This window comes from Lissotriton helveticus, chromosome 3_1 (genome assembly GCF_964261635.1).
Source record: "Lissotriton helveticus chromosome 3_1, aLisHel1.1, whole genome shotgun sequence".
NCBI lineage: Eukaryota > Metazoa > Chordata > Amphibia > Caudata > Salamandridae > Lissotriton > Lissotriton helveticus.
In genome coordinates this window covers 550,164,471-550,177,204 of record NC_136061.1, presented here as the reverse complement: position 1 = coordinate 550,177,204, position 12,734 = coordinate 550,164,471, and the positions used below count along the sequence as shown (strand labels likewise).

Below are 12,734 nucleotides of genomic sequence, written 5' to 3'. Positions count from 1 at the left end.
GATCCTTCCTCATCTTTTACCTTTAATAGCCAGTCATCAAAAAAATGTCTTCCCGACCTGCAAAGATTCACTGCAACCACTGACATCACGTTGATGAACACCAGGCATGCTGTGGGAAGGCTGAAGGGCAGGACGGTGAAATGGAGGTGCTCAAACCACACGACAAACAAGAGGAAACGTCTGTATGACTGCAGGATTGATACATATAAGTAAGCATCCTGCAAGGCTAAGGACAACATACAGTCTTGAGGATCCAAACCACCAGGACCTGAGCCAAGGTCAGCAATCTTGAGCTTGTTCTGTCTGAAGGTGTGAAAAAGGCTGCGATCTAATGCCTAACCCCGGTTTTTCTTGCGGATCAAGACACATTAGAGAAACAGCCTGTGCTTTTCTACCTCTAGGGGACCACTTCGATTATATCCTTGACACATAGTGTCTTGTCTTCTCTGGCTAGGAAGGTGGTACACACTGCTAATGTGTATCCACAAACTGGTGGAATATGAGGAGGAAGGCATACCCAAACTGAATAACCTGCAGAATCCAGTGTCCAGAATTAATAAGTACATGCCAACCATGCAGACAAATTCAAATTCTGCTCCTTATCGCTCCCTATAACTACTAGAGGTAAAACTAAAGCACCTGGCTGAAGCTGGTAAGGAAGATGATGGGAACTACTCTTTCGTCTGGTGGTCATGGCCTTCGCCACCCCCTCTCTTTAGAATCAAGAAAAGGCTGTACTGACTGCTGGGCAGGCTGTGAGGGCAGACTCTGACAGAAGGCAAGGCCCCTTAAGTATTTCTGGAACTTCTGGTATTGCTGGTGGAACTAACAAGCAGGGAGCAGGCTGTGTCGTAGCTGTCTTTAAACTTTGTTTTACACTTACCTAAGGAGGACACCCAAGACCAGGAGTGGTCCTGACTCCTGTGACTCTGAATTGGACCTGCCCCACTTCCTGTGCTCACTTATGTTGAGTATGGCCTCATGCTAGCTGATGGCCTTTAGATGAATCTTTCTTGAAGGCATTTAAGTTGAGTTTGGAGCCATGGCATCCAAGACCGACACTGTAGGGCCATGACTGACCTTTGTTTCCTGGGGGTGCTGCATGGTTAAACCCTGTACATTTAGGGAGAGACATCCCTGCACACTGTCAGAGAAGAACTTTGGCAAACTCTGTAAAACACCTAAAATCAACTTAGTATTCAAGTCGCAGGGCACAGACAAAAATAAACTGATTTTACCACAGAGCAGTGGCATCTATGTTCAGCTCTGTGCTATAACCGGAGGTTGGACACAGCATCCACAGTAGCCGATGATACCCCATACAAGCACACAGGAGCTATTACAGAAAGTTTTATGCATATAGTCTAGTGCCTGTGAGAAATCGAAAAGGGAAAATCTGTTGTCTAAAAGGAATGTAGCAAACTTTAAGGAATTCAATCACTTTAATGTGAAAAATCCCCCTTGGTGCAAACTCAGTAGGAGCATGGGGTCACATTACTTTGAGGTCCAATCCCAAATTTAGGTGAAAACAATTTTTGGTGCATTATCAGCAAGAGCTTAGAAACACCTTTAGAAGCAGCATATCACATTCAGGATTTACGTCCACAAACTCAGAAGCAAACTCATCCTCGATGCACAGTCCGCAGGAGTGCGATATCACATTTAAGCGCAAAATCACTCATTAATGAGAGGAAATTAAGAAGTAAGATACCACATTTGGTGTAAAAAATGCTCATCTTGATTAACATTACATATTGCTGCACAATCAACATTGGGGCAGTATCAAAGCAACAGAGAAGCACAAATGTGCATCCACTGCACTGTCCATCTACTTCAATGTGAGGCGGTCTTTGGGTAGGCAGACTAACACAGACAACAGACAGAGAAAAACTCCTCTGTGCGACCCAAAATTTGAATGACACTCTCCATGCAATAGTCAAACGAAACTGATTCAAATGAATCATGTCTATCCAGAAACTGGCGGATAAAAGGAAGAAAGCATAAACAAATTGAACAATCAGAAGAATCCACTGGTCCGAAGTGGTTACATTCCAAACATGGAGAAAAAAATGTAATTATGCTCCCCACCGCTCCGTATGACTATTGGAGGTGATTCAAATAGACCATGGGTGTAGAGGGCTGATCCCAAAAAGTCCCACTTTGCATTGAGTTTTTGATTGTGATATCATGCGTTCTGTAAAAATAAACCTGCTTAACACTATCTATTAAAGATATAAATGTGTAGCTCTCAAAATTCAAGCATGCTAGGTAGGAGTCTTAGAGGTCTTCCTTGAACAGTAGAAGCTATCGAAGTTCTAGACTGAACTGAAGTTTAATTCTAGATACCACCCAATCTATTATCAGAATAACACCTGTCATGTGTTGTTTGATTTATGGGAATAACTATTGGCTCAAGCAGAAAGGGTGGCAAAGCATAAGGCAGCAGGTAAGTGCATCTCCCATCAAACTGTTCAGCAGCACAGCTTGGGAACAAAAAAGTGAGTGCTTCTGCAGAGAAAGCAATGAGGTCCACTGAGGCAACGTCCCCATCTGGCAAACATCTGCTCCACAACCAAAAGATGAGTCTCTCATGTGTTATTCAAAGGTAATATTCTTTTGAGTGAATCCAGCCTCACACACTAGAAAAGCTACCCTGCAATTTCTTTGTCTATGACCAAACTCCAGAGCTCTGTAATGATGAGATTTTGAGCCAACCCCTCCTATTTTGTTAAATTGATGCCTGGCTGTACTAGCAATTGTTAGAACTTCCACCTTCAAAACATTCACTAGCAGGATGAAAGCCGTCAATAATAACCATATGGCCCTTCAATTCCAAGATATTTATTGTCTGATGCTAAAATTGTTGTCTGTATCAAGCTGGCTCCATGACAATTCAGAGATGAAAAATGGAACTTATGTTTAATAATGCTTTTTCTGGTAGAGACTCTATCTTACTGCAAATTCCTCTCCTTAGACTACTCCCCAGGCATTACGTATGGTAAGCATCTTTTTCTTCTAATGGGCAATTCTAAATGTAGATTCCTCACCTTAAGAATACATACCAAAGCAGTACCTCCCCAAGGTGGTGGGACTGGGATTGGCTCAAACCAAAATGTCCTGCATGACTGAATAGGCAAAAGTGCCCCTCCCTCTGGATCTGGCTATCAAAACAGTAATGTTTTGCAAAAGAATGAATAGACTCCCATGTTGCAGCCTGATAGATATCCAAGCAATGGCAAAGAAATGGTAGCAGCCTTGGCTCTTGTCAAATGAGATCTCTTCTGGAGGCTGCTTCATGGCAATTGCGCAGCAGGTCTTAATACAGAGGACTATCCACCTTGCTGTGGTCCTTTTCTGTACAGCCTTACCCTTCTTTGCTCCAGCAAACCCCACAAAGAGATGATCATCCACCCGAAGCTCTTTGGTAAGATCGATGTAAAAGTTTAAAACTCTTCTAGGGTCCAAGCGATGGAGCCTCTCCTTCTCTTTCGAGGGGTGAAGTGGATCTAAAAATACCAAAAGGGTTGTGGATTATCTGACACAAAAAGGTGTCACATACTTTGGCAAGGATGTCACCCTAGTTTGCATGCCAGCTTGTCCACAAAAAAGGTGTACAGCAGAAGAATGGACAGAGCTTGTAGCTCACTCACTCGATGACCTGAAATTATTGCTATGGGAAAGGCTGTTTTGAGAGTCAGTAGACACAAGGAACAGCTGTGCAGCAGCTCAAATGGGGTACACATAAGGAAAGTGAGAACCGCACTCAGGTTCCAGTATGGCTCCACAAATGGTGTGGGTGGAAACATGCGAACCAGACTGCTCAGAAAACACATCACAAATGGTGATTTAAACAAGGATGGTATGGTCCAGTAAAAGTAAAAAGGCCAAAAGGGTTGACAAATAACCTTTAACAGTACGCACTGCAAGTCCTTGCTGAGCTAAAGACAGCTGAAAAAGAAAAACATCTAACACTTTGCCTATAACGGGTCTGTATGGCAGGAATTACACCAGGCCGCAATCATATGCCAGAGTCGTGCGTAAACAGTTTTCGTCGAAGGATGCCTGACGATTAGAATAACATTCACAACCTTGGAAACAAGATCTAAACCAGTCATCTGTCGCCGCTCAATCTCCAAGTACGGACGTGTGGATTTCGCAGGCCCGGATGCAGGTCTGTGCCCTTTTGATGCAACAGCAGATCCTCCAGAAATGGTAGCCTGATCAGAATACAGATGCTCATGTCCAGAAGCTCTAGGTACCACACTTCGAGTAGCATACTTTCCAGGCCAAATACAGAGCCACTAGAAAGGCTTCGCCTCGGTTGTGTTTCTGATCTTCTTCAGAAGTCTGGTCATTAGAGACAGGCAGGAAGACATGCAGAAGTCCTGAGCTTCACAGTAGGTGGAATGTGTCTCCAGAGAGCTGATTTTTGGGATCCTTGAACCCAGCTTCAAAAGGACTTGTGTTGGCGGGGTTGGGGAAAGCTATTGCTGTGGAGGTGGACCTTGGTGCTGTCTTTGAGCCAAGCCCTGTCTGAAACCTCAAAAGGTGCTAAACTGTTCGGGCTACTGCCACACAGGCACAGAAAGGCTGAGGGAGAGCTCTGTAGCCCTGCTTTCTTTGAAGTGCTCCAGGGCTGAGTCTGCCTTATCTTTGGAGAGATGGGTGCTGTCAAATGGCATGTTCATTAGTGACACCTGAACGTCACCCAAGAAGCCTGTGGACCTCATCCAGATGTAGCACTGAAGCACAACGGTGATACCCATTGCTCTGTCTAAGCAGTCAGTGGTGTTCAGCCCAGAGCGGATGAAGTATTTCACCAAGTCCTGACCTTCTTGAATGGTCTAAGTTAAATTGGCTCTGAACTCCTCTGGGAGTGCTAGCAAAATCTGAGTGATAGAGTTACATCCCAAGGGCAAGGCTGGCAAAGAAGCCATCTTTTTTCCGAAAGATTCTATTCTCTTCGACTGGCGGGGTCATAGGGAAGGAATAGGGATGAACTCTGCTGGTAGAGGCTTGTACTCTCAGAATCTCTAGAGTAGGATGATGCTTGAGGAAGACCGCATTACGACCATCTAGTTTATGGCTACGCGCTGAAAGCAGCCCTGGTAAAATTCTCAAACCAATTCAGCTCCCTTCTTTCCCTCACAAAATGTCCCTCTCAGCAATTACCTTCGGGGAGCTGGGGAAAGGGACAGAGTCACCAGGAATGGCCCAGAGCTTTCAAAATCAGCCTCCAGGATCTTCAGCCAACCAGGGAAATGGCCAGTGGCATAAAAAGCCTGTCTGGACCTGACAAAGCACAGAGTGGGTCTGCTAGTGGTAAACCAGCTAGAGGTCTCAGTGGATACGTGGGAACAGAAGGCGCACCAGAGGGAACCAGAAAGGTGATGAAGATACTAAATGTGGCATCCTTAAACTCCTCAATTTGTTGTGGCATCGACAATAAACCCAGAAACTTTGAATGCATTCGAATCAGATGTGAAACTATTCCTCAGCAGGTGACTTAGAGCGAGGCCATTGGGCACCTTGATATCCTTGTGACTTCTCAAAAGGAGAGCAACGAGGCTGGGATGAAGCCCGCTTGGACTTCGTGCAATTCTTCCTTGATGTGGACTTACCCAAAGACTTGGACTGCAATGAGTTCCTGTAGCAGGACCAGCCCCCAAATAGGGAACAGATATGAGTCCTTGATTTCGAGCAGAAGAGGCCTTTCCATGATTTCCAACAATGTTTGGTAATGTACAGCTTGGCTTTGCGGTCCTCGATCACCTTTGAATTAATCAGGGCACACTCCCAGCATGACTTGGTACTCGTGGGTCACCCCTCAACACCAGAGGCACATCTCATATGGATCCACTGCAGACATCTGTACGCATCAATCCCAACAATGTTAAAGCCTGTAGTTTTAAGTGGTGGCATTTCCCTTATAACACTGTAGGAATGATGCTTTGAGGAAAAAAAGAGCTTGTCAACTGACGAAGAACAAGCATTTACAATGCAATAGGTCTCGCAGCATTAAAGTTTGAGCTATTGGTATTGTATATTACAATGTGTTGCATTAATTTGTTATCAAACTCTGAATTGTTTTATAAAGATGATTTGCAAACTGTCAAATGTTGCTGAATAGTAAGCAACCTTGTGAATAATATTGTTTGCTAGTCATCCTTGGGTACCAGAGTACTTCACTTGAGGCAGAGGTATTATCTTTAGACTACAGGTGCCGGTGCTGCTTGAGCTAGAAACAGGGCCAGCCACTCACTACTCTGAGCCCTGATTTGCATGTGTAGCAATGGCCGACGCTTTGGATAGAAGTTACAAGGTGTCCTTTGTTTATGTTTTTGACTATTGGTGCATGCACACACTTTAAATGTCTGCCTCATTTCGGCGTCGACCACTATTGACAAAGGCGGCAAGCCGAAACGCGTCTTGTGATACTGTAACCCAAATAAAACCACTGGGTTTCAAAAACATTCCTGTGAGTGCTGTGCATTTTTTTTTTTTTTTATTTATTTTGTCAGAGAGTGAATGCAAGACTGAGTCAGTGGATGGATGAATGAGTGGAAAGATGAGTAACAGAGTGCATATATGATTAATTATTGAGTGTCATTTAAACCCATCAATGACACAAAAACAACTATCATTCATAACAAAGACCTACTGGCATTTCCAGTGTATGTTATATTTCGTTTAGGCACAGATTTCCCTGTGGTTCAACATTCTTTGATTCACTTTTCCCAGTGTTCACTTACTTGCCTACTTTACCGACTGACTTTACCTCCTACCCTTTGGGCCTGTCCATGTTAGGTATTCAGTTTATCCCTTCTATTCGTGAACATTCGTTATTGAAAGATATCCCCTCTCGCTTCCTGCTTCTAATTTGATAATTGATATTCTCAATTTCCGCACAGCGACAGTGACACAAGCATTCTTGCAGTCACTTCATGACGTACCCACACGCCAACACTTACGCTATTATGTTTTTTGGTCACAAAAAGACGAGCCCCTACAACACTTCGATCAATTAAACTACAAGAATCCAGTCGACCCTCCTGCTGGTGTCCAATAGTAGCACACCAACACGAACGCAGCCAAACATAGCTTCCACTGAGTCCAGCCTACGTAGGAGAGGGTGGAGTCCAGCCTACGTAGGAGAGGGTGGAGTCCAGCCTACGTAGGAGAGGGTGGAGGTGGGGCCCGTCATGTGAGCCAGAAAAAGTGCCAGCATGGAAGGAACGCCGAGAGATGTCCCGGGGCTGGGCCTGGGCTGGGCATGAGAGAGCCGAGCATCTTGCAGAGGTAATTAGTGCATGGTGTTTGTTGGGGCGACGTTAATGAGGGGCTCAGAGATGTGGAGCTGTAGGGGTGTAAGAAGTAGCAGGGACGTACGGAGAGGCTGGGGTACCGAGGGGGAGTTAATCGTGGTGCAGTGGGAGACGGGCAAGAATGCAATAAAAAAGAAAATTACATGAAAGTCGCAACATGAGCATCGAGGGTAAGCGGCCAGATATGTAGGCGGGAGTGCACAGTTCAAAGGGTGATAAAAACGGAAGGAGAAGGAGTTAGCGAGTGAGATGGAGGGAATGCAGCTTGTATGCGCGTGTGTGTATGTGTGTGGGGGGGGAATCTCTCTGTATGTATGTGACCGCTTGTGTGTGTATGCGCATGCGTGTGTGCTTCCCAGGAGACAGCGCCTGGCCGCAGCGCTTGTTCGCGTGCGCGTGTCACTTTCGCGCGGCTAGCCGAGACCTAAAAAAGGAGTTAGGTTTGGGTCAGCATCAGAAGGGTGCAAAGAAAGGAACTGATATCAACATGCAGGTGTAGCGCTTAATATGTGGCGCCAAAGTCACTTCTGTGGCAGGACGGAACCAACGCAGAGCCGTCTGACACCACCAGTTGGAGCGGAGGAGCAATGCTGAGAACAATCTCTGGATCCCGTTTGGCTCCTGGAGGGATTCACGAGGTGAGGAATCGGCTGTCAAAAGTATCCATCAGAACACCCTATTGGGTCCATGGCGTGCACTGATGTACTATCTCATGCAACTTGAGTTCAAGAAGCCACAGACTAATGAAGTGTGATTAACGACGGCTGTCTGCACTTTTCAGTGTACAATACAATCCTTTAAAGTGAATCAAACAGTCAGCCCTACTATCATGGCAACCTTGTCGGCATCGGGCGACAGCTGACTGACTTTTGAGACAAAATGACTCTTCAGTCAGAGGAAGCAGTATCCAAGCTGCCAAATCTCTTGGCGCCAATAAGGGAAAACTTCTGGCAATATGGGGCAGCATTCAGAAGTAATGGCTGGGGGTTGAGAGGAATCAGTAGTATACTGGGAAATGAAGCATGTAATGAATTCTTGAATTCTTTAAAATCTGTCCATTCATTAGGATATCTGCGTGTAGTATATAAAACGCTTGAGAACATAAATCTAACAGCGGTTGAGTGAGTTAAACTGTGAGACAGTCTCGTCTGCAGATTACATGCACACATCGCCGAGACGCCTTCGAGAGCCAAGTGCGGGCTACGGTGATATGTGCGTAACCTGCAGAACCCGTTCTATGATACTAATTTTTGGATTGATTGAAAGAATATTTATCCGATTATACATCATTATCATAAAAGACAAAAACTTATAAAACCACATAGATACATTAAGAACATTAAAACATGCAAGCCATATTGACCTCATATCACATTTTCTAAAAAACGATTATCAAGCATTTAAAAACAGAGCACCCTATAATTAAGAAAGTGCAATCTATGAAAAATGTACATCATAATATTGCTTTTATGAAGCTAATAAAATAGTTTGGGGTGGATAATGCACCTGCCGCACATATGTCTATGCGAAACCTCGAGCTATTATTATGATGTAATTAATATGATATACACTGAAGGTAAATGCAAGAACCCGCACGGCGCTTAAGAGCGAATATGTTTATGTCAAAAGGAGAAACTCAAACTTAAGGTGCTCTACGCGAAATGCCCGGTCGAGTGTTTTTGATAATGAGGTGGGAGATGACAACACGTCATTGGTACACTGCCAGAAAGCACACTGTACAACTAGTAATGCACTATCAGTGTGCAAGAGCTATTTAATACAATTATACTCTTTTTTTAACAATTACCAAAAAGGACTACAGCCCAGGTCTGCAGATTCCAAGATCTACCTTCGCATCTCTGAAAACAGAGAAAGAACCCTTTGACCTCTGCCCATCCACCTGTGGGTCCAAAGACGACGCAGAAGCCCTGCTTCTATTTCTAACACATAACACGTTTTCATAATGTTCCCCTCTGTAAAGGCGATGGGTGAAATTACTGGCTGCGACATACAATTTTTATTCAACCAAAAGAGATGGAACACTTTGGTCTTCAAAGCATTTAAAGAGGATTATAGCTCTGCTCTGCCGAGGAATTAAAGCTTTGCCTTTCATGTATCTGCAGACACCATTCAGCCACTTAATGAGATGAAACGCCGTTCAACGCCCCAGAGGAACAGTACCAAAGGCTTCTTTCATACAGTATTTTATGGACTCCGTCTTGGAAAAAAAACTTCAAAACTCTCGGCAAAAAGTCTTTTGGGTACAATAGCACATATCTAAATCACATTGTATTTGAGAGAAAAATGTAATCATTTCTAGATCAGATAAGAAAGAGAAAATGATGGCAGGCTCTTTGTATTCACTTTTACGACCTGCAAATACTCGAATGCAATGAAAGTTACAATTTATCCGAATAGTCATTTTATTAACAGTCTTTTCTTCACTGAATTCCCAAACCTTCAAACATAACCGGTGCACAAGACGCCGAGATGATGTGAGAAATGACTGTGGAGAAAGATCGATACTTACTTGCAGGATTCTCTGTAAAATCGATGGCAGGCTGATAAATGTTGCCATGCTGTTCAGCACCAGCATTGTCAAACACTTCAGAGCTAAAAAAGAGAAAGATTTGTCAGTGCCTGCATGTATCTGACACACACAGACGACAGTAATTCACACTTCTACAAAACATCGTGCACCCGCCTGAAAGGCAACACAAAAGGAACAGAAAGTTAATTATTGTGTCTTTAGGGCTAACTTCCACATAGTTATGCCAATAACAGCTGAACATATGAGTGCACCCCCTTCGTAAGAGCATTCCAAGATGCAAAGATTCATGGTGACTGAACAAGCTCACCTTCGCGAATGCTCTTTCCGATGGGCACTCTAACTCAAAATTCCTCAGCTTAGAAAACCCCCCAGACCTCAGACTGGGTCAGGTAACTTTTCTTCAGCAGTGCTCCTGCGTGCCACTAGGTGGTGCTGTGCGACTCCACGTTGGCTCCATCACAGGTGACTGGGCAGAGGTGGATATAAACTTCACCCTTAAGTTGACGTCAGTTTCTTATTTGTTCCCTTTCTGCACCCTCAGGCGCAAAGCATTAACAAATGTTGGTACCAGTCTGCTGAATATTAAATTGTGAATTGTTTAGATGTGAGAAAAAGGCCACTCCATAGAACTGAGAGAAGGAGAGCAGTGAGGAACCTGCTGTGGTTCAATACATTATTCACAGGGGTGTGGTTAGAGCTGCGCGCTGGATGGCGGCTCTGAGCTCACCACAGTGCCGGGGCCACTAACACCCACGACGATGCTGCGGTTTGGAAGGTGCTGATCGATTGAGGAGCTGAAGGGAAGCTCGATGTCGGTGCTGACCTGAACCGAGGCCCGGGGTGCAACAATTATCCATGATTGCGGCTCGATGCTCCAGCTAGAGGCATCTCCCAAGATGGAGCCACCTTCACTATCCCTTTGCTTGGCAGCTGCAGTGGAGGCAGTGGTCGAAGTGGGGGAAAAGAAGTAGGGGAACTGTGGGTGGAGACTCAGAGGGCGGGGATAACCCAAGGATTGGATCAGTGGGTGGAGTCAGAGGTGTGGCCAGAATGTGCCAAACATCCCAATGTTTAGTATTTGTTTGGCATTTCACCGACCAGTTACAGCTCATTGTGTTATTGAATTCAACCAATGGATACACTTGATTATTTAAGGTTTAATAGGAGTTATTGGCATTTAAATACATTCAAAAAGTGGAATATATTTCCAATCACACAATGTCCCAAATATGCTTAAATGTGGAATCACAAGCCATTTGTCTCCAAGCCATGCAGCTTCTCTCATTATCACGTCTCCGCCCTTCTTCCACAAGAGCAGTTCAAACATGAATGGCAAAATATCCTAGTTTGCAAATGTTTTCTGTATAATTATGGCTCTGCCATATTTGTCACATAATACATCATCCACTGCATAATCTTGCAGTTTTAACTAATCATTTTTGTAGCTCAAACGGATAAAAAGCTACTAAAAACGTGACTTGAGTTGCTGCACAGTGGACGACCCTTTGCAAAGGTTGACTGATCACCTTTCTCACTGCTGCATTTGCATGTTATACTGATACTAATGGGGCAGATTCTTTGCAGAGACTTAACATGTGTAAAAATGTCTGAATAATAAAGTATAAGAAAATATATTGCATTACGCTGCAGCCTTTTTTTCTGTTGCATAATTCAGTCAACACTGCAGCATCATTTTGTCCCCCATTGCTGCATAATTCCAGTGGCTCCAGAGCAGGTAGCACATGTTAAAAGTGCTTGTGCATGAAGCAGAGAGTGTGAAGTTTGCAAACTTAGTTTGGTGTGTGTGCAAATCCTGCATTGCCGATCCTTGTTGAGTTACATCTACTACTGCCGAAACAAGGCCAATGGAGGTACCAATGTGTGTTGCAGACTGGCCTCGATGGCAGGGTGCCCTCTGCAAAAATGTTTGTCGGTGCCCCAAAAGGTCACCTACGCCTTGAACACTACACAGAGACAAACATGTATACGTGTGTAAATCACTGTATAGGAAATGTTACATAAGACAAAGGACTACAAGGTGTAGAAGCCACATGACAACCATACTAGTAGGCAGTATAGTTTAATAGCTCACTGTTCTATGTTAGGATTTTCACTTATAAACTGCAAGTAACAAAAGAATCTCTCTGACACAAGCAGTAACCTTACTAACATAGTTAACATTATGTGCACTTTGTGACCTGCATGGTACATGTTCTTTGCAGCAGGCACATTAACCCTCTGTGCCACCTTTCCAGGAGTCAACCCTTCCACTAGACAAAACTCTGATCTCTCTCTAGGAAGAACATTAATCAACAAAGTTTTCATGACATCTTTATTGTTGCTGAAAGTTCCTGGAGGCCAGGAAGGAGGCAGCAAGTTTTTTAAAAACCATAATATACTTGCAAACACTACGCACCCACCCGAAATAGGTACCCGTGACCACAGTGACAGAGTCACAGTGACTGGATCACTGTTGCTCTCGGGTGTGCTGCTTCGTAGCCTGCCCGCAAGGCTGGAGGTGAACTTCAGTATGGATTGTGGTGGTCAGGCCTTCAAGGTTAACCCACAATTGCCACTGCAAAGGTCCACCTGCTGGTGCTGACACCTGGGCTTCTAAGGTCTAGTGGGGCTTTCTAAGTTCTAGCATGGGAATGTGCTCCCTCAGGAGAGTGGTATGGGGGACTGGTCATGAAGGCTGAACCCGGCTCCCCTGTTCCAAATTCGACAGCTCTGGCCATAGTGCCACATCCTCTCCCCCACTAAACACCATACTGCCCCACTGAGAAAAACTCACACTGCCTTAAGCTACAACCCAATTGTGCCCTGCTATAAACACCAGGATGCGGCTCAATATGCTG

General features: G+C 44.5%; 1 protein-coding gene across 1 annotated transcript in view; it reads right to left on the bottom strand.

The window, feature by feature from the left end:
- VPS8 (VPS8 subunit of CORVET complex) overlaps positions 1–12,734 on the bottom strand; it is a 2,052,516-nt gene that overhangs the window by 529,650 nt on the left and 1,510,132 nt on the right. The window contains exon 40 of the mRNA XM_078680452.1: positions 9,856–9,938. Within this exon, the coding sequence (XP_078536578.1) occupies positions 9,856–9,938 (83 nt within the window). The remainder of the gene's footprint in view (positions 1–9,855; positions 9,939–12,734) is intronic.